We start from the raw sequence: 22,771 nt of genomic DNA on the forward strand, positions 1-22,771 counted from the left end.
TGCGCCACTGCGAGGGGAATTTATGCTCGAAATGTCCCAGTCGCAGTCGAGAGCGTGAAAGAGGGAATTACCCATTACGAGCCGCCGTTTGAGCAGGCCAGCCACTTCGAGGGGAAATTGTGGTCGCTGCTGGCGTTATTACCGCTCAGTCGACGCCGTTGCGCAGTCGCCGTTTGCCGTTGCCATCGCAGCTCCACAAATAAAAAGAAACAATAATTTTTTTTTTTTTGCTCTGAACTGTGTATAAAACTATTAGAAACAAAAGCCAGAATCAAACAAAATACTCCGAGAGCCAGTGCTTTTTTTATACGTGTCTGTACAATTGTGTGGGTTTTCCACGTAAACGTGACATTAAAATCAAGAAAACACCGAAAAACTCCGAAGCTTTTCCCCCAAGCTGGGCGAAACCATCAACACCTTCAACGCACTTCAACACGAAGCCAAGAAGAAACAACAACAACAAAAAGTTTAGTTAAGTGAACGCAAACAGGTGCAAAACGAAGTAAAAGAAGAAGAACAAGAAGTGGAGGAAAAAATAGAAGCAGCGGCAAAAAGTGGTAGCAAAGGGTTTGTACTTCCCTTTCGGGCTTCTTCTTGCGGAAGTTGCAACAACAATAACAACAACAACAACAACCATGTGCTGAAACACACACACACACACACACACACACGGGGAATACCCTCTTCGTTCTGTGTCGGTTTCGTGTCCGTTGCGAAACGCTTTCAATATGGATACGGTGGCCATTAAGACAGCACTGCCGCATGCCCCATTGGCTGCCCAACAACAGCAACAGCAACAGCAGCAACAGCAACAACAACAACAACAACCAATGATTGCCCAAACAGCAACATTGAATGCCAAAAACAATATCGGGGCATTTTTTCAGACCTGCAAGGTAAGATCTCGATCTCGATCCAGAACCACGAACCACGAACCGATTTCATCAAAGGTCAGCCGGGTTCAAGCTCTGCAACTACATGGCCATAAAAGCATTTTCTCGAATCTCTTGAACTGTCAACTGCCGCAACGACAACCTTTGCCCACACACTCTCCCTCTCCCTCTCCATCTCCCTCTCTCTCCCTGTCTCTGTCTCTTTCTCTGTCTCTGTTCTGCCCCTTGTGCTCATTCTCTTGCTGGGAAATGGAGAAATTAAAACGCGACTGCAGTTGACAATAAAAAGCCACAAAATTGAAATAATTTCTGTTGTAGGCGCACTTTTAATTGTCTCTCTCTCTCTCTCTGCCCCCTCCGAACGGACTCGGTCAAGCGGCGTGCAACGGGGCAAGGGGCATGCGTGGGCCAGAAACAGCAAGGGAAGATCACACACTGATCAGTGATCAGCAGACATAGATATTCCATAGAAAGGGAAATTCTTTCGAAGAACTGTACCTGCACGTATGGTGATTAAAAGAATCAGAGAAGATTTTCCCAGAACACATATACCCAATAAAAGGGCTCAGGAAGGGCATTAAGGAAAAGGGATGGTGGAAGGGTTACGTTGAGGAGATCATAAAAGACTTTCAGCTCTTGGATTCAGCTGGAAGCGAGCACAGATGATCGCCGATCATAGCCCATGGCTAAGGGTACAGGTACAGTCATCAAATTGATCCTAGAGGGATTGGAGAATCAAGACTTCACAAAGATGATTCCTCTCACGATTTCCCCCACAGAAATTTACGCAATGTGGGATTGGTAGATCATGTGCTGATCGTTGATCGTTGATCGATGATCGATGATCGATGGGGAGGAACAAAAGTCATACGTATATGTAATTAGCATCCAAATGAAGCGATCACATGCTCCTCCAGGGATCTCCATGAGAAAATCAAGTGATGTGCAGAAAATGCCACAGAAAAAGTGTAAATGTGTCAAATGATGATGATAATAGCGATAGTGAAGCTGGGGCCGAGGCCGAGGCTGGGGCTGATCATGTAACTGAAGACCTTACCCAACCGTGGATTGTCATGGCTCGACTCCCCCTCAGCACCACCCCCGCCACAAAAGCCGAAAAAAAAAGACACAGAAAGAAAAACATGGAGTGAAAAGTGAACCACTTTAGGGGGCGACCAGCCAGCCTCGTTTACGGGTCTTACATAAGGTACTCGCACTAGTAGTTGTGTTTATAACGATGACTGTGACTATAGCTGGGAGTGGGACCTGCCATGTATCCCGTATCACTCAGCGGGTACACCACTCGAGGCTGCCGCTGGGACACAGTGGAAGGCATCCGGAGATCCTTTGTTTCCTGTGTATCTGTGCGAGCGTGACAGCAGCGTCATGCCCAAGATCTGAGTTCTACTATGTGCCCTATGTGCCCTATGTGGAAGGGATAGGGATCGCTGAAGCTACCTGCTCCAGTCGTAGTCGTAGATTTTCCGCTTTTCCAAGAGTACTACGCGCATGTGCGTACCGGTGTCGTGTTTGTTTATCCTGGGAAATATCTAAATGCTTGTGTTGCAACCTCACTCCACTTCTCTTTGCCTCCCTGCCCCCCTGTATCGGTATTTGTTCCCCTCTACTGCTCAACGGCTGTCACAAGTCTCGTTAAACATTTCGCTTTAATTTAATTGAATTTCCTCCATGGCTGTTTTCGGTTTAACTTAATTATGTCGGAGTCGGAGTCGGAGTCGGAGGCCCTAACGTGGCGCAATTGTTTTACGCTCCAGTAAGAGGCTCTCATGGGGGTGGGTGCTCCAGTAAAAGCCTCCCCAATGGCAGGCGGAAATGGGGACGAACCCACAAATCCACGATGATTGCAAATGCATAATTCAAAATTTCCAATGGATTTCTAAAGAAATTCCAGCCAATAAAACTAGTATGCTAATCAATTTGAATGAGGCTGCGATTGATACACAAAGGGTGGGTAGGGGGGTAGGGGACGGTGGGGCAACAAACATGCGCAGCTGTGCCAATGGCAACAGCAACAGCAACAGCAATCGAACAAATCCCAACAAAAGCAGCAACAAGTCTACGAAGACCTCCAAAACTATTGATACTCTCTCTCTCTTCGAACGATGGCCTCAGCTTCGATATCAACAATGTGGCCATATTTCTGTGGTCTCTGGGCTCTTCAGTTCGGAGTCGATATAGCCCCCGATCAAGCGAGGGTATACCCGATCCACAGCCACATCTAAAGCCAGCAGCAACAGGTTGAGCATAAATTATGATCAAAAGTTTAAATATTATTTATTTCTGCCACTTCCACTGCCGTGTTGCTGTGGCTGTGGCTTCTTCGAAGGGAAATCTTTTGGGCATACATACATATGTATGTACCAGTATTTCTTTCGATGTGTGTAACTTTCACAAACACATTTCGGCCGCCCGTTGGTCAGTAACGTGCAACACAAGCAGGGCAAGGGCAGGGGCAGGGGCAGCGGCAGGGGTACGGGTTTGTCGCCCAAGTCTTTTGTGTTTTCCGTGTTGTAGCTACAGTTCTTCTCCCTCTTCTGCTTCTTTTCTAAGCTGCTTATGTAACCGAAATACAAAGACTGCCAAGTCATGGCCAATCGAGGCCGGGATTCTAGGCCCACAAGGAGCTGCTATTCTGCTTTAAATGGCATCAGAAAATTAAAGTTCATATCGTAAATTTTGGGCTAAGATGAGACTCTTAAAAATGCATATATATAAGAATAAAATATTCAAGGGAAACCAAGATATGGATAAGTTGTATCTTAGCTCCCTTCGGATGGCGCTTTCCGTATGATCTTCGAACGATGGATATGCCTAAAGCTGACCTTAGATCCAGCACCTGCCCCTGTATTACTTCCTCCTTCTATGCCCCAGAGCCCACCCACAACGTCAGAGTCCAAGTCCGAGTCCGAGTCTAGCCTTTCCCCGCTCCACTTCCGCTGGAGCCCCACGTGGGCACCCACCCACATATAGCATTTCCAATTCCCGCCTAATTGGCCCACTCTATGGTCACATTATGGTCGAAATGTGTTGTGTGTGTAGGCCTTTTTCTACAAAAGAGCCAACGGGGGCGTGAACTTCGATGTGGGCGTGGGCGTGGAGCAGTCAGCAGTTTCGGTAGCACGTGCTAAGCGACATCTTCCGATTGTCAGTGGAGAGACAGAGATGGATAGATAAATAGCAGAGTAGGAAGAGTCCCCTTCCCCCCCGCCACTAATGACTTCCTATTTTGGTGAAATTGTCAATTGGTCATCGTCGATGTGGGGATCAATTAGCTTGTAAATGCCCAAAACGACAGGAAATCATTCCTTCATTCTCCACGCTTCGGGCATGACAAACCTCCCCGCCCCCTCCTACTCCCATTCCGTCCGGCTTCCTTTGGCTCTTTGAATGCTAATGGCCGAGAACTGTAGCACCCAAAAATGTGCGATTTTCTGTATGATCTACAATGGGATCTTCCTCTCAAATCCATTCATATTTCTCTGATTCGAACTTTATCTCTTTCTGTGGTCTTTTTTTTTCTCAAATAATGCTTTATCTTTCACAAATCAATGAGTTTTCTATTCCATCTTGTATCGTATATACTCGTACTATACGTGCATTTTGTAGGTATTTATATACTCATCTTTGAATCATTTTCAAAGGTTTGAACAATGCCTTTCCATTGCAATCCTTGCTCTCCATTCCAGCACTGAATTTTGTATATTGTTTGAGTTTGTGGCACGAGTATGTATGTATATGGTTACACACACACACCTCTATAAGAACCACTAAATTGTTTTTTATTTTTTGGCCAAACAGCAAACAGGCTCGTGCTTAGAGCTGGAGCTGGGACTGGGTTTGGGACTTGTGGGCCAATGCAGCTGCTCGGACACTGCGGACAGTTGGGTGCCCAAATCCGTGAACCGGTTTTCGTGCTCCAAACTGCTCCAAATCTAATGGAGTTTTGGCTTAGCCATTAGACAGAGTGAAGGGAGCCTGCCTGCCTGCCTGCCTGCCTGCCTGCCTGCCTGCCTGCCTGCCTGCCTGCCTGCCCGCGGGGTCTGCTTTCGCCGAGCGAATGCTAATTACAGCTCTCCGGGTCTTGGGCCTCTTGCCAGTGAGAGGCAATTGATATGATTCGGCTAGATTCGGCTTTGGTGGGATCTCTAGGGCCACCCCACCCCCCCTTCGACGGCCATGATTCATCGCTTGAACTCTGACTCGACATCTTTTGGGCTTTCCTCCTGCCACGAAACGAAACCAAAAACGAACAACGAACAACGAACAGCACAAAAAACGCGCCACTGTCGAAAGGCCGCCAAAATGAAGAAAAGCCCCAAAAGAGGGAATGGAGACCCGACTGGCGGGTTTTCCTCTCCGTCTGGGCCACCCAGTCTCGATCGCAGTCTCGGCCAGAGTTAGAGCCAGCGTCAGATTCAGATTCAGATTCAGAGTCGTAGCGGGCTAAGATCGCCTCAGACAAGATCTGGGCTTTTGCAGTTTTGTAGCTGCGGCTGTGGCTGTGGCCGAATGCGAAACGGGTTTGGGTACACACACACAGCGGCAGCACTTTGTGGCGCGACTTTTGGGCAGCGCAACTCTCTTGAGTCTTTGTCCCGGCCACAAGCACACCTATGCACACACAGACAAGCTCAAGATCTTCGGCAAGATGGCGTCGGGTTAACCGGTTTGGGCCTCTCTTGTTATACACACTCAACGGAGATTTTGTAGAGATATCAGTCCTCCCCCCCCCCCCCTTCCCACACGCTGCTTGAACGCCATCTCACACGCTCTCTTTCTCTCTCTCTCTCTCTGTTTGGCTCTCTTGCAGGTCTTGTGGCACTTGGACGCCTTTCGACGCTCGTTCCGGGGCCTTAATCAGCATGTATGCGGCGGCCAAGACTGTATATTCTGCGCTCTAAAGGTAAGTTCGAAACCAGTTCGAAATTTCGCGAGTCTTGTGTACCCACTAAGCGGGTACACAAACCACACGACCACGAGGCATTGCTAAGCATATAATTAAATAATAATAGTTCTAGTTCTGTATAAGTACGCGACGTGTGCAAAAATGAACTCTTTGTTGCTCTACTAGCCTTCTGCGGGCCGCTTTATTGATACCCGCCCGAAAGTATGCAGCATAAAATTCATGCGCGAATCTCATAAAAACAATGCCAGGGAATACGAATTCGAGATCTGCTTCAAAGAAAATTCCTGTTCGTTTGAGGCAGTAAAATACATTTCTTACAAAACTAAAAAGAGTCAAATTTTGCACACAAGTGAATACATCCACTATTCCAGAGAAATAAGACTGTAAAAATGTATCTACTGTATTTATTTTTGGATTATTGGTGCCATACCTTCTTGTGATTGGAAAATTCCCTTATGATATGTGCATTTAAAGAATTCTCTATTTCTGGCTTAAGCAGAAACCCAAACAAATAAAGCAATTAAGCGCCTGTTCGGACCAGGCCGGGCCTGGGCCAGGGTCAGGGTCAGGTCAGTCATACAAACGTCTCTGGAAATTTTCCCACTCTGCTGTCTGCGCCCGTCTGGCTTTGGATGGATGCATTTTTAGATTTTCCACAGCAGATTTCTTTCATTTCGCCTTAATTGCCCAGCCAGTCAAAGTGAGGAGGAACATGATGTCTTGTCTCGCTTGTCCGTCTCCGTGTAGATCTCCGCTACCGGCACCGTCACCGATCCCGTAGTCATTTATTCACACGCACCCACCGCTCCCGCTCCCGCTCTCGTCAGCTGCCAAGTGCATGATTTCCCATTTCCCAGTTTTCCAGTTATTCAGTTTTTCAGTTTTCGTTGTTGTAGCCAGACAATTGCAGCAGTTGAGAAAGGATGTGTGTGTGGGGGTGGGGTGGACCGAATCCTTCAAGCCGAGAGTCCCTCGATCTGAAATCGTTTACCCTGAGATCTTACCTGTATAGTAGCTGAGTGTAAGGTTCACACCCCATCCACTGCACACATGTGTTCCTGTGGCCTGTCGCAGATCCCGGCCCGGATAAGTCCTGGCCGCTGACAGGGGCACAGGGTCGCAGGGTCACGCCCCGCTCAGGACCTGCAGGATCCGCTCTAGCGTGACAACCTTTCAACGCTCCTGCCCCGCTTAATAGTGGCCTAAAGTGATTAATATGCTTCTCACCTTTTCCAGTCCGAAATGAACTGAATTATGCAAATGTCTATTCGAAATCCTTCTGGGAGTCAATAAACTTTGACTCCCCCATCCAGCCAGCCATCAGAACTCCTGAGGCAAACTCCTACAACGAGAATTTCCATAAGGTGGAAAAACTGAACACAGAAAACGAATCGGAGTCGGAGTCAGAGTTAGAGTCACCCTCTCAATGCTTGTACAACCCAAGAAAACCAGACCAGACCCGACCAGAAGATGATCATCATCATTATCATTAGCCAGAAAGAAAGAGAGAGAGGGAGAGAGGGATAGTGGGTAGGGGTAGGGGCAGCAGAAGAGGCTGTGGAGAGGAGCATCTTCCATGGTTAGGCCGTAGGCAAGCGACAAACTCGTGACGTTCGGGAAAAACTCGGTAACCGTCAAGACAAAAGGCAACGACGTGACTGTACTTTTGAGCAACGCAAACCACAGCGTTTCACAGGGTGTTCCCAGTTCTACCGCTCTCTCTCTCACACTGTTCTCTCTGTTCTGTGTGTGTGTGTCTGCATTGATGACGTCGTTTGTCGACGACGAAGTGGAAAGTGTTGGCCGTTGGCTCCTTCTTGGGTCTCTTCGTTGGCTTTTGTTTTTGTTTGCCTGTTTTGTTTTGACTGCTTTGAACGCTTTGTTATCCCCCCCCCTCCCCACGGCACTGCACTGCCCACGTCTCTGGTTGCCATAGCCACTTCCCCCTAACGAAACCCCCTTGTTTGCGACACAGGGTTGCCAGAGAAGCCGCTGAGAAGTGGTTGGGTCTTGGGAGGAGCGAAGACTTTTGTCTTTTCGCATTAATTATGCTTGGTGCTTGGTTGTGGGTTCCCGGTTCCCGGTTCCCGGTTCTCGTTCCTCGTTTCTTCGGGAGATGGTCGGCTCTTTGGCTCCGCCACTTGTCGGTGCTCGGTTGAGTGGAGTCGCTCTTGGGCTAAATTTAATTTCCTTCCACCTCTGGCACCCACCGGCAGTAGCCCGCGGGAAAGACGGTAAGACTATTTAATTATGAAAATCGTCGGAGGGCGAGTGGTAGCGGTAGTGGGAGTTTGACTAAGAAAACTAGAAGACATTGGCCCCTTTTGGTGGGAAACTCCCACGATTGCGATCACTTTGACCGTTCCGTTTCCCCCCGTTGATTGTTTCACTTTATATGCTTCACTTCAGCGTGGGTCTGGGGTACAGGGAAAGGTTCTCGACTTCTGGCCATGCTTCAATGCACAATTCCCATTAAGAAACCCGCCAACCGGCATCGACTCCTGATGGAAAAAATCACTCTTCCTCTGAACCAGGACGGTGACAAGGACAAACTCATTATTGCAGGTCCTCTTCTCGGGAAAGCAGTCTCTCCAGACCAGAGATCAATCTCAACAATCATGATGAGGCAGATACACATAGACACAGAGATACATAGATACATAGATACATAGATGATCGTGTGCCACATTGATAAGCCCTACAAATGGAGCACTCTCCAGCCCCAGAACCCAGCCCCGGCTCCAGCTCTTATCGCCACTCTAAGCTTTGTTTGCTCTATCCACTCCAGATTTGTTTTCTGTGGGTTCTCTTTAATCTCGAACGTATCTATAGTAAGTGCAAACAAAGGTTTTTTTTTGTCGAGTGCAGCCTTTGATGCATTTCGCTGGCTCTTCTTGCTTTCGGTTTTTCGGGTTTTCGGGTTTGTTGTTTGCTCTGCTCAAGAGGGCATAAAAATGAAATTAACATGAACAAAGGTGGGCTAAGGGAGGCCAGGGCCAGGGCCAGCCAGGTAAATGGGATGGGCACGGCATTGCAGGGCGAAGAATCGTATTGCACGAGCATGGTAGATCAAGTGCTAATGGAGCCCCAGAGCCACTAGCCATCTGTAGGCACAACTCCAGTGTGGAATGAATCACTGTCACTCTTCCCCAAGATCAGATATTCGACTGATGTTGTACGAGTACCCGTATGAATATCTCGCTTTAGCGACAAGCTTCAATTTTATTAAATTTAATTTTGCTTTTTGTTGTTTTTGTCGAATTTATGCACTCGACGTGCTGTCTGAAGGTTGCTTTTGTGGGCAAACAAAAGACCATCTTTTATTTATTTGACTCTGAAGAGAAATGCAATCAAGAGTCTTTAATCATAGAAGTCATCAATTATTGAATAGTTTCCTTGGCTCTTTCGCGACAACTGATCAGATCAATCCATCAAACTTCTTTGTCTTTTGTTTCGGTTATCGAATTTTGAGCCAAAACTTGGGTCGAGATGGACATAGTTAAGAGCTGGTTAAGCAGTCTGAAAATTCTTTTAAAAGTTGAACTTTGGAGCACTGGTATACCCCTTCCCTGGTATACTTTTTACTTGTGCAAATAGCATGCGATTCCTGCGCTTCTCTGCCTTTGTCGCAGTGCCACCGCCACTGTCTCTTCCCCACCCCCACTGGCAGACGCCACTGTGGCTTGCGCTGTCCAATCAATCAATTTCCCCTTAACACCGATGCAGGCACAGCATGAGTCATGACCCAAGCCCGAGCCCGAGCCCGAGCCCGCACCCGAACCCGACACCAACTCCAACGAAAGCTATCGCCGTGGCTCTCCTTCAGCTTTGAGCTTCATGAAAATACAAGCTTTCAAGCAACAAGAGCGTTGCCTTAGAGCTTTTCTGCTGATCGGTGCACGAATGATGATTAAAGTTTGGCTATTTCACAAATACATACGCTTGTAGGGGGAGGGGGTCGCGTGTGCCTCCTTCCATGGGTAGCGAACGTCTCATGAAGATCATGATACCTTGTGCAAGAGCGAGAGTAGAGTGCATCTTCCCTGCACAACAGATATGTATGTCTCTCTGTAGAAGTGGGAGAGGATAAGCCACAGTGACACGATAACGGATAACGTGCATCGGAACGTGGCTCCCCCCGCGCACCTTTCCATGCCCTCTCTACACCCGCTTTGATCTGAAAGATATAAAATGAAATTTGGTTCCCTCGTGTTTTTCCCTCTCTTTTTTTTTTTGCCTTTTATGATCGGTTTCGTTTTTGATGCTGGCTTTTGTTTGTTTTGTGGGTGAACCTTGGTATTGGTCGAATCGGTTTATTTTACTTGGGGGTTTCTTGGAAACTCAGCGTGTTGCTGGGGCGGCGATATTTAGTGCGTCACTGGCCTGCGATGCGGTAATAGTCGCGCGCGTTTCCGCTTACAGCTCTGAGTCACAGTTGGAGTCGGAGTCGGAGTCTGATCTGCCAAACCATGGCCACAGACGACTCCAAACGAGTTCTACATCGACTATTATCTAAGTCTTGAGATGATTGGGAGATTTCTGCTCGACGATCCTGATGCCACTTGAGCGGCTGCTCGTTCGTCGTCTTCTTCTACGTCTTCTGGCTGCATTTGTCATTTGAATTGAGGCAAATCTGGGCAGCCAGCCACAGGGTGACTCCTGTCACACACACAGAGAGAGCGTGGCTGAGAGAGTCGAAGCGGAGAGAGAGCCTACTTGTCGTTTACCTGCTCACCCAAGCCATTTACCTGTTTGCCCTACTACTCGTACAAGACAAACTCCCCCCTGTTTCGGGGTTCTTGTTCGTCTCGCCTCGCCACCAAACCGGTCTTGTCCCCGTCTCTTTCCCTCTCTCTCTCTCGCTCAGCCCAAACGTCTTTTGTTTGCCGATGCGCTCCGCGCTCTTTCGTTGGGTCCAAAGCCGTGCGGCCCAAACAAGTTTCAGTCGCGAGACAGTGCGGACGTGTTCGATCCAACCATCCAGAAACAGCAGAAACCATAACCGAGAATCCAAAAATTGCGCGCGCGGCAAAAACGCTGATTTCAATCATATCTTGTTTTTTTTTGTTTTGTATTTTGTTTTCTGATTTTTGAGTGTGTGCCGTGCCGTACCGTGCCGTGGCTGACAAAAGTTGAAGATTGAAAAGACCAACGTGCAACAAAAACAACAAGTTGTTTGACTGGCAAGAGTGCAAAAAGTGCTTGTTAGCTGGAAAACCATTTGGGATTTGCGATTTGGGATTTGGATAACCCAGCGAGAATCGAGCCTGGAATACATGAATACTACTCGTCCTATTATAATGCCGGCGTAAGTTCTACACAGAGTGCCGCACTCAGGGTTTGCCACACCAAAGTTTTGTTTATTTTCAAGGGAAGTTTGTTGATTTTTCCAGTGGCAGAGCATTCCAGTCTGTATTTGAGATGGGCCTTCAGGTCTGGGTTTCAATCTTACAGTTGAGAATTTGGAGCTGCTTTGCATGGTCTTCGATCTCGGCTCAAATCGATTTCCAGTTATAGCCATTGACTCTCTGGCTTTGTTTTGTCTTCATGTTCGCCATGTGGCCATATAGCGGTACGGCACTGAGCCACTGAGCCACTAAGCCACCGCTAACTTGTTTCCAGCCAGCCGATTTGGCAGCCGCAGTTCTTTTTTTTTGGCCTTTTGTGAGAGCCATCTTTTGGTATGTAAATGTTGGCCCCCTACCCCTGTATCCACCTGCCTGCCACAGTGGGCACTCTGCTAATGCATTTATGCTGCTTATTAAAGATTAATCTGCTCATCGCACGCAGCTCGAAGAGTGCCATGGCTTCTCAGGCCAATTGTCTTTCCCTAGGGAAAGTCCAGAGAATCACGCGATTCCCCATCCAGATATACATATCTGTACATACATATATAAGAAGAGAGACTAGCTAACATTTATGTGCAATTTGTGGGCCAAGCCAATGAAGGGGGAGAGGATTCGAGCACTCGAGCACTTTGCATTTTCAATTTGCATTGCCAGGCCATAAAAACCAGTACCAGTACCAGTACCTCTGCACCTCTCCGTCGACCGACAACTGGTCTCCGCCCCCACTTGAAATGCAAGCCATCAACCCGAGCCGGAGCCCGAACCCGACCCAACGAAAGACTTGGGCCACAAACTCCGCTTTAGGCCCCGTCTTCGGTGTCACCATCCTTACCATCATCATCATCATCCCCATCGATTGCTTTGGCTTTGGCTTTCGTCTCTGGGGCCTGCCAGCATATTAATGCGTGGATTCTTGGATACCTATGTACATATGAGTATTTATGGCTAATTCTCAAAATGCTGGCGCATGTCTGGCATGTGTAAAAGAGCCCCCCATTAGCCCCCCAGTTGGACGATTGGCAGCCGGCTCACGTGCCTCGGGCCTGGCCCAAGGCTGGGCCCGGCGGTCACCTGTCGTCTACCTGAGCGTCGCCTCCTTCTCTCTATTACCCCTCCGCGCTGCTGTCTACCTTCTGGGCCGTGCAATCTGTGCATCTTTCGGGTTGGTCTATCTGCCAGGTATCTGCAGTTTTCCCCGCTCTTCGAGCATCCTTTTGTCTGTGGCAGGTTGCACGTGTTCGGAGTTCTCACATTTGCCTGCCAGTTCTCCCTGGTCGCTCAATCTCTCAATCTTTGGCTGGGAAAAAGGTCAGTTCTGGCTGTTGTCTCTGTCTCTGGCTCTTACTGGCTCTTACTGGCTCTTGCTCTTGTTGCCGCTGTAATTGCGGAAACAGCGGCAACAGTTTTGCCATAAAATCTCGTTTGAGCCAAGCGTTTTAGCCCCCGCTTGTGGCTTAACAATTAAAGCTCATAAATCATGAGACTCCAGCAGCAAAAAAGCAACAAAAGACCGCAATAATAATAATAATAAATGAAAAGATTTAGCTGCAGGCCAGTGGCTCTTTTTTCCAGCTTGTTTGCATTTCAAATACAAAACCGCTCTCAAATCCATCTGCAGCTGTCTGCCTGTATCTGTATCTGTATCTGTATCTCTGTCTGTGTCTAGCTCTTTCTGTTGCTGAATGAAAATTGAGATTGAGGTGTGCAAAGATCTATAAATAGTGCCAGCCATGTTTCAAGGACTACAAGTTCCCCTTCGAGTGCTCAAAAGCAAAAGCAAAAACTCAAAACACAATCCACAAAGTCCACACAAAGATGAGGGCTTAAATATTAGACAGAAAATATTGGCAGAAGATCAATTGGAAAACATGGGAGCTACTGAGTCCAGGAAATCTAGTGGTTTTAATACTTTCCAGGGCTAAGATCCTCGTCTCCAATGACAGCCTCTTCGGTTCCCTTCGGGGCCCACATCGAGCCAATTGTTGGGCAACAAATATTCGCCAACACTCGTGGTGTGGCAAGACGGGTTGGTCCATGGCCGGGGATGGCCGGGGATTGGGCCATCGAATGGGTGGCGCTCGGCTAATGGAAATTAAAGAGCGTGACGTGTGCTCTGGACTAATTAACATGCAACTGTTTTGTCCAATGAATGGGCAATTACAGATACAACAGTGCCCCCCACCCCCCCCCCCCTCTCACCTCTCCACCCGACGTCTGTTTAGTTGGAAAAACAATTAGGGAAAAAACTGGAAATCGTTTCGGTTTTCGGAGTGTCCCCGGCCCCAACTTCCGCTCGGCTTTGCCGCTTATTAAACACTTTTTTGTACCCCTCTTGTGTCATAAAAATTGTCACAAAAGTGCAGTCAACTCGAATCGTTGTTGTGTCGTTGGATGTTAGCCACTTTTGGGTGGGGTCTTCGTCGCCTTCTCCCCTCCTGTGTGGTCTAGCGCCATCTGCAGATGGTTTTTCCTGCATTTCGGGCCGAAAGAGTCTCCGAATAGAACGTGGTTTTACTCTGGTTAAACTCCTTCTTTTGCGATGGTTTCAATAGTTTCTCTGAGCAACATGCCTGGAAGTTGCCCCAAAGGCGAATTCCTCATGTTTCTGGATGGCTTTCTCTTCTCCAAACCCTCGCCCGCTCTCTCCTCTCCTCCTCGCATTCGAAGGCCTTTTTCCTACCTTTGAATCAGTGCTCTCCCTTGGAATCCATGCACTCACTTTTGCTGAATGGCCAACCCCCAACCCCCAACCCCCTTTCCCCCGTCCCCCTTTTTTCGGGCCACTTTGGCCAGTTGACAAGTGTTAATTGTGCCGATTCCCAATTCGATTCCAAGTATCGCATGTCTATATAAACGACTGCGAGTACGTGTAGAATATCCCATATGTTGGCATCGGCATCGGCATCGGCATTATTTGTTCTCGCTGCTGTTGTTGCTCTTGGCCAAACAATTGTAATTGGCAGTGCCAACAAAAGCAAAAGTGGAAAAAAGGCGTTTACAGAGAGCCATATGTCGCATATGGCGTCATTCCGTGTCGGGTCTGGCTCTGGGTCTGGCTCTGGCTCTGGCTCTGGGTCTGCGACTGGGCCTGCGCCTGGGGCTGGGGCTCTGGCTCTGGGGTCGACTCTTGGCATCAGGTTCTATTTAGAGCGACTTCATTTTCAAGGCGTCAGCAGTTGTCAAGTGGAAAACATTAGAGCGCTGACCGCTGCACATGAAACTCGAAGTTGCCGCAAACTGCTGCATTGGCACTCTGATCTGGGGATGGTGGATGGTGGATGGTGGATGGTGGATGGTGGAGGAGGTGGAGTCCGAGTCTGGACCGGTTTGAGGCGAAACGAAACTTTCGATCGGCCCGCAAATGAGGTCGAGACCAAAAGCGAAAGTCCCGAAAGCCAAGCTCTGTTCTTCGGCCAGTTGTTGCTGTTTTGTTTTTGCATTTTGGGGTGTGCCATCTAGCGCTCCCCTCACTTCCCTCACTTCCCTCACTCCCCTCGCGATCCCCCAGCACGTGCCCAGGCGAAGTCCGAGTTCAAATCGATAGCTTTGTGGCTCAGGTTTTGATTTCCCTGCAGTTTCGTATTTGTTTACTGTTGGGTCTTTTGCCCACTTCCGTTCTACGACGTCAACGTCTTTGGGCACTTCCCCCTTGCGGCGCTGACTCAGGGAAACAGTCCCCTGGCAAACCCCGAGTCGCCTCCTCGACGAGGTCTCAGCGAACTGACCTAAGCAATTTTTTCGAAACAAACCTTACAGTGAAATGCCCAACTGAAAGCCCAGCGAAACCCAATCGTCCAGCGGAGCACCTCACGGAGCAGCATGATCAAGTTTCGGTACAAGCGAAAGGAGCCCACGAATGTGGTGGCGCAGGGAGGATGCTCGGGAGCAGCCCCACCGAGCCTCAGCCACAGCCACAGCCACAGCCACAGCCAAGGAGCCCCCCTGCCGGCACCGCCGTCAGCAGCGCCCCTGCAGCACCAGCAGCTGAATCAGCTGATCAGCAACAATGGCACCCTGCCGCGCAGCAGTCCCCGGAAGCTGATGATGATGGAGGCGGGTGGCGAGGGTGGAGCCCACAAGGCGGCCACCCTGACGCGCCAGAGCAAGCAGAAGGCGTCGGTGAGTGCCCTGGCCAAGGTGGCCAGCAGCGTGGAGCTGGCAGTGCTGGGCTACAACAACAACAACAACAACAACAACAGCAACAACAGCAACAGCCACAACATCGGAAATGGAACAGCGGAGAGAGATCGCTGCATCAATGCGGTCATTGTAAGTCCGGGAATAGCCTAGGATTAGATTAGAAACGCCCTAGCAATGCCTCGTCCATAGACCAATTGATCCGCCCTGAGCCCGGCTATAATCGTACTCTTCTCTCTCTCTCTCGTCTCTCCCAAAACAGGAACTCTTCCAGCAGCTGCAGACCAGCTCGGAGCCCGCCCTCTGCCCGGAACCGCTGAGGCGGGCCCTGGCCAGTGGACCCTTGGCTGGGCGACGGTTCCCCTTGGGGTGCCTGGGCGACGCGGCCGAGTGCTTCGAGCTGCTGCTGCATCGCGTCCACTCTCACATCTCCTCGGACGATGGCGACTCGTGCGAGTCGAGTGCCTGCATCGCCCACCGGCGTTTCGCCATGCGCGTCATCGAGCAGAGTGTCTGCAAGTGCGGGGCCAACTCCGAGCAGCTTCCTTTCACACAGGTGAGTCGCTTGAACTACCGCACAGATGTACAGGTGTACAGGTGGCAGGCGGGCTAACGGTCTAGTCTCCTTCCTCCTCCACCGATTGGTGCCGCCCCCAGCGATCGGGGCATCGCGATCAGTGATCGAATCACAGCCAGAGCTCTGACGTGGGCCTCAGCATTGGAACACCTGCAGCACTTGCACCGTCTGCCACATGAGTAACTGTTAACCGATCGCTGTTGATCTTGGGTGATCTTGGGTGATCTTGGCTGATCTTGGGTGATGGCAGCAAACGGGTTTGCGCCATGCAGATGCAGAAATGAGCTTGAAAAGCCGCTGAACCAGTTTCCGAGAGCGACCGACTGGCTGACGGGGCAGATAGACACCAACGTAGAACCGACCCTTAAAAGGGGCAGATCACTGATCGAGCTGCGATCTGGGGCTTACGTCAGCACGTGCCGCAGCGACTGTGGGAGTCGCACTTCCGCCTTGACCATAACCAAAGCCACATCACCTCTGGCCTCTGACTACTGTTCTGCTCGGCTCTGACTATATTCTTTGTTCGGTATCCCCCTCAGATGGTGCACTATGTGTCCGCCTCGGCCCTTACCTCGCAGAAGAGCCTGGCCATGCAGAGCCACCAGCAGCTGAGCTTCGGCCAGCTGCTGAGGGCTGCCGGCAACATGGGGGACATACGCGACTGTCCGGTAAGTAGACCCCACCGAAAACCTCTACCCGTGTCGCACAGCAGCTCATCCGTTCTGTCTTTTTTGCGCATCCGTAGAACACCTGTGGAGCCAAGATTGGGATACGCCGGGCCCTGCTCAACCGGCCCGATGTCGTCTCCATTGGCATCGTTTGGGACTCGGAAAGACCCGCGGCCGACCAGGTCCATGCCGTGCTGAAGGCCGTCGGGACGAGCCTGCGGCTGGCCGACGTGTTCCATCAGGTCAGCGAGCAGCGCTGGGCCCAGCAGGCGCAGCACGAGCTGGTGGGGATCGTCTCCTACTACGGCAAGCACTACACCACCTTCTTCTTCCACACGAAGCTGAAGGTGTGGGTGTACTTCGACGACGCCAACGTCAAGGAGGTGGGTCCCAGCTGGGAGGGGGTGGTGGACAAGTGCAGTCGCGGCCGCTACCAGCCCCTGCTGCTGCTCTACGCGGTGCCCCAGCCGCCCAGCTCCGCGGCGGGCATGGAGCAGCTATCCATCACAGGATCTCTGCCGTCCCCGGCCGCCTCCATCACTGCGGCGGGACTGGCCTCTTCGGTGGTGCGCCGGGCGGTGACCCCCAGTCCGGAGAAGCCCTGCCTGGGTAGCACCCGACGCGCCATTACGCCCACGCCCCTGCGCACGCCCACCAACGACTACCAGAACCTGAGTGTCATCCAGAAGAACATCTTCCCCATGCCCATGCCCATGCCGATGCCGATGCCGATGGCCATGCCCATACCCATGTCGAACGGGGCCGGCACCGATGAGACGGATGCCTACATCAGCCGCAAGACCGTCGAGCACGTGCTGAGTGCCCAGTACCAGAACCTCAGCGTCATCCAGGACAAGATCAACGGCGGCGTCGGCCCCGGATCTGCGCCAACATCCAGTGCCGACAAGGACGGCGGCTTCCTCAATCGAAAGCCCATCGAGGCGATGCTCAGCGCCCAGCTGGCTCGCCGGCAGCACCTCCAGCTGCAGCGCAGCCACAGCGCGGAGTCGAGCTCCGGCCACGCCTCCAATGGGTCCAACGGCAGCTCGCCGCCCAGCGACGGCCTGACCATGCCCGAGCACCTGAACCAGCCCCGGAGACGGGACTCCGGCAACTGGTCGGGGGACCGGAACAGCGCCAGCTCGGCCAGCTCCACCACCCTGGACAATCCCTACCTGTACATGGTGGCCAAGCGGGGTGTGGCGGCAGTGCCGCAGAGTCCCACGCGCCACGGACTGCCGTACGACCCCGGCTACGACTCCTTCTCGCTGAGCTCCACGGACTCGTACCCGCCCAAGCACATCCTCAATCCCCAGCTGGCCAAGATACCGGAGGCAGCCATGGGAATGGGGGCCGGGGCGGGAAGCGTTCAAGGAGCAGGAGTCGGCCATGGCATGTCCCTGTCCGGGGACTGCGAGAAGCTCTGTCACGAGGCGGACCAGCTGCTGGAGAAGTCGAGAATCGTGGAGGAGTCGCACGACCTGGAGACGGCCCTGGTGCTGTGCAACGCGGCCGCCGGCCGGGCCCGAGCCGCCATGGACGCGCCCTACAGCAATCCCCACACGATGACCTTTGCCCGGATGAAGCACAACACGTGCGTGATGCGGGCCCGCAGCCTGCACCGACGCATCCTCGTGGAGAAGGGCGCCGAGTCGGAGGCCATGCCCGAGCTGAAGCACATGCGGGAGGGCAGCACCAGCAGCGTGAAGCACGTGCGCCAGAACAGCAAGGACCGCACCCTGGAGAAGGAGCAGATCCAGCTGCAGCTGCAGATGCAGATGCAGCAGCAGATGCCCAGCGCCGTGTCCAAGAGCATCGAGATCTACGCCACGCTCCCCAAGCGGAAGAGCCCGCTGAAGGCCCTGGCCGCCGCCGCCTCCGCCTCCGCCGTCGGCATGGACGACAATGCCATCGAGTACGAGCAGCAGGTGGTCGCCAGCAGTCCGGCCAGCCAGAAGCCGGAGCGGGAGAGCCGCTCGCTGTTCGGGCGCAAGGACAAGGACAAGGACAAGGAGAAGGAGAAGCGCAGCCGGAGCGAGGACCGGAACAAGCTCACGCGGGAGTTCTCGCTGACGGAGACGCTGCTGGTCAACGCCAAGGACACCCTGAAGAAGCACAAGGAGGACAAGGACGAGAAGAAGGAGAAGGACAAGAGCGGCAAGAAGCAGCACAAGATCCGGCGCAAGCTGCTCATGGGGGGCCTCATCCGGCGCAAGAACCGCTCCATGCCCGATCTCACCGAGGCCGTGGACGACGCCGCACCACCGGCCAGTGCCCACCACCACCACCACCACCTGCACCATCCCTGCTCCCAGCCCGCTGCCCTCTTGGGCAGCTCCGTGGACGACAGTGCCGTGGGTCTGGGCAAGCACGCCTTGGCCATGAGCGGCTACATCTCCGAGGGCCACTTCGACTATCCCGGCCCTGGGGCGTGCGCCAATGGGGGAGGAGGAAGCGGCAGCGGCAGCGGCAACGGCATCGGCAGCGGAAGCAATCCCAATCCAAACCTGGAGCGCAGCAAGCTGATGCGCAAGAGCTTCCACGGCAGCGGCCGCCAGCTGACCATGCCCGTTCCGAAGGTGGCCCCGCCGCCGCCCATGCGGACCAGCTCCGCCCTGACGCCCCACCAGCAGCAGCAGCAGCAGCAGCAGCAACAACAGTTCCACCACGAGGCCAATCTGTCGAACCTCTCCGCCATGAGCTCGAACACCTCCATTAGCGAGGACTCCTGCCAGACCATCATCACGACCTGTGCCCAGGTGCACTCCGAACAGAGCCCGCTCAAGGACATGCAAATGCTGGGCATGGCCCAGGAGGAGCTGCCACTGCCGCCGCCGATGGAGCTTCCCCCGTACCCGAGTCCCCCGCACTCCGTTTGCCACTCGCGGCAGGCCAGCGAGGACTTCCCGCCGCCGCCGCCACCCGAGCTCGATCTGGAGCCGCTGAACCAGCAGCTCAGCCAGCTGCAGCAGCTGGAGGCGGCCAACAAGCAGCAGCGCCAACAGCAGCTGGACTCGCTCGAGGGCACCACCAGCATCCTGGCCCAGCTGCAGCAGCGCCAGCATCTGCTCAAGCTGCGCAAGGAGCAGACGGGAGCAGGCGCCGGCGGCGACGCCACTTGGCTGAAGGAGCTGCAGGCCAAGCAGTCCGCCGACCTGCGCACGATGCAGCGCAAGCTGGAGGCCTCCTCCCCCAGCAGTGTCCGCGATCTGGCGCACCGGTTCGAGCAGACGGCCACCATCCGGTCGTACGCTTCGCAGGAGCTGCTGGCGCAGCCCCAGCCCCGCACCCAGATGAACGGCCTACCCAGCCAGGCGAAGCTGGACGCCGATGAGGTGGACTGTGCGGGACCAGTGCGTGCCTCCCTCCAGCTGCCCCATCAGCTGATGCTGCCCAAGCCCAAGTACGAGATGTCGCAGTCCCAGATCGCCGAGGAGATCCGCGAGGTGGAGCTCCTCAACTCGATGGTGCAGCAGACGCTCAACCAAAGTGCCGCCGCTGGCGCAGGAGCTGCTGTGGGTGTGGGCGTGGGGGTGGGTGGAGGCGCCCCACCAAAGCGGGTGAAGAAGAAGAGCGTGTCGTTCTGTGACCAGGTGATCCTTGTGGCAACCGCCGGCAACGAAGAGGACGATGACTTCATACCCAACCCGATACTGGAGCGCGTCCTGCGCACCGCACAGCACCCGAACGAGAAGGTAACGGCCCAGATGATCCAGCAGCAGCAGCAGAACATGCTCCGACTGCAGACGGAGCCACAGCCCAGACAACAGCAGCAGCAGCAGCAGCAACAATTGCAGCTGCAACATCAAGTGCAGCAACAGCAGCCCTCTCCCATGCTGGGAAGACCAGCGGCAACGGACATGCAGCGATATGTGCAGAGAATGCAACAGCAGCAACAACAGCAGCAACAGCAGCAACAGCAGCAACAGCAACAGCAACAACAGCAGGAGATGTACCGCCAGCAGCAGCAACAGCATCGCACTAGCATGAGTGGCATCGTCAACCAGCAACATTTGCAACTGCAACAGCAACAGCAGCAGCAGCAACAGCAGCAGCAGCAGATCGATTCCCAGTACACCAGCATGCACCGGCCACTGCATCATGCCCATCTTCTACCCCAAAGCTACTCAGTGCAACTGCAGAAACACCAGCAACAGCTGCAACAGCAGCACCAACAGGCATCGCCGCAACTGAGCCTGGGATACTTCAGCAGTGGTCAGGCAGCGGCCAACGAACAGGTGCCACTGCCATCGCCTTATCAGCGAGTGCCCCTGCCACATGGCTACCAGCCCCCTGGCGGACCCTACTACCCCTTGGCAGCCCAACAGCAGCAGCAGCAGCAGCAGCCGCAACAGCTGATTATTGCCAATGGAAAACCTGCCCAGAAGAAGGTCAGCTTCGAGCCAGGGACCAAGGGCGAAGCCGACTGCCTGCCACCGCCACCGCCGCCGCCCCAAACGAAGCTGGCCCTGCAGAATGGTCTGCCCGAGTCGGCCAGCCCAGGAGCTGCCGGCTCGGCCCCGGCGGCCATCACTGCCATACCCACCCGCGTCTACAACAATGCCATCGTGAAGGCCTCGGCCAAGGCCGTGGAGTGCAATCTGTGCCGCAAGCGCCACGTGATCGCGCCAGCCGTCTACTGCACGAACTGCGAGTACTATCTGCAGATGCTGAACCAGCGCAGATGATGCACTCCCTCTGCGGGACATCGATTGTCTCTAGTGTAACTTTCTAGCCGTACATGGAAACTGTTAATCTCAAGCAACGCAATGCTGCCACGTCGCCCCTAAGGATCCCACGGGATGTAAATAGGTCGTAGGTCTAAGAGTAGGACTGGAGGAGAGAGGAGAGAGGAGAGTAAGGAGGTCCAGCTGAAGGAAGCTCGCTGCCAGGCGGAGGATGAACGTGACTGGAGGTCCCGCACAGTCCTTCTATGGTTCCACATGAGAAGTACCAACTGTGCCCCACCCGCCCCCTACACACACACAAACGCACACATCAATGTTCCCTGGCACACGCACACAAGCATATACGCACCAACGCCCCATATATACTTGCCCCCGAAACTAACACCAATTGTCGCTCCACATCGAACATCGATCAATGCATTCCCCAACAACATACCACCCCAGCCTGGCCGGCCCCCTCGCTACCACACTAACCGCATAAGTGTTTTTTTTGTACTATTCGAATATTATATCATACGTTTTTTAAATAATTTTATACGTATTTTGATACATTTTATTCATATGGTTAGCCAGAAGTTTGAAACTCAGTCGCTGAGCTTCCTTTTGCGAGCTGTTGTCCAACGACACTCGCATCTCTAAATTTTTTTCCATACATTAGAGATATGTATGCATAGTTTTAAATTATTACATAACTATTTGATTTTGACTTTTTTTTTAATTTTCGTACTTAAATAGCATTTAACTACATTCAGAAGACGATTTTTTGAATTCTTTTTTGCATTTGAACGATTTTGTGTATTTATAGTTCTTAAGTCGACCTAATATACTATATTTAATGATTTTATAATGATTTTTTTTTATACAATTTCTCTTTGCAGAAAACGAGTAACGAGAAAAGAGATGTCTGCATCCACAAAAAGAATGCTAAAGAATTATTTTTCTAAAAAAATAAATACAAAAATAAAAATAAAAACAATTGTTTTCTTATTTTGGCAGTGGATTTTATTTGTGATAGTATTACAAAAAACATTTTCATTTTAAGTAAAAGTTTTCATTTTTCAACTTGAACTGTAACGGAAACTGTTCACAGTGGCGCTGCGGAGCATTTCATGTAGCTGTCATGTAGAACTCCTGTAAAAAGTATGTAGAAACTCCAGTTATGGTCGTATGACACTCAGCACGACATCTGATATACGACATTTTACATATCATGTAGATATCATGTAAATATCATGCCAGTTTATATAGCGAACATGTCGCTAACGAACTTACCGACTTAGATCCCAAGGTCCTCGACTCTGGTTCTGAAAGTCCTTTTTTCCGATGAGAGTCGATTGACAGGACTCTCCCGATCACAGAGAGACATGCCGCGGCCAGATCGGTCCGTAAATAGTCGAGATATTGCGTGCAGAAAATACCAGTATTTTATGCAAATCCAAGTCTTCGGAAGGCTATATCTCAGACAAATCGGGCCAGATCGGTGAAGGATCCACTCTCCCAGGATCGTGAGGGTCCAGACTGTCGACTGGCATC

The 22,771-nt window shown here is 52.0% G+C and overlaps 1 protein-coding gene across 1 annotated transcript; it reads left to right on the top strand.

Annotated features, from left to right (window-relative positions):
- Nucleotides 1-316: 316 nt before the first annotated feature.
- On the top strand, nucleotides 317-21,989 carry LOC113566686. The gene is made up of 5 exons (XM_026993414.1): nucleotides 317-896; nucleotides 5,725-5,817; nucleotides 15,568-15,861; nucleotides 16,422-16,550; nucleotides 16,628-21,989. The coding sequence occupies exons 1-5, from the start codon at nucleotides 729-731 to the stop codon at nucleotides 21,236-21,238; spliced, it is 5,295 nt and encodes a 1,764-aa protein (XP_026849215.1). The 5' UTR covers nucleotides 317-728; the 3' UTR covers nucleotides 21,239-21,989.
- Nucleotides 21,990-22,771: the final 782 nt, after the last annotated feature.

The sequence above is a fragment of the Drosophila persimilis genome, unplaced genomic scaffold (genome assembly GCF_003286085.1).
Source record: "Drosophila persimilis strain 14011-0111.01,24,50 unplaced genomic scaffold, DperRS2 tig00000829-arrow-arrow-pilon, whole genome shotgun sequence".
Taxonomy (NCBI): Eukaryota; Metazoa; Arthropoda; class Insecta; order Diptera; family Drosophilidae; genus Drosophila; species Drosophila persimilis.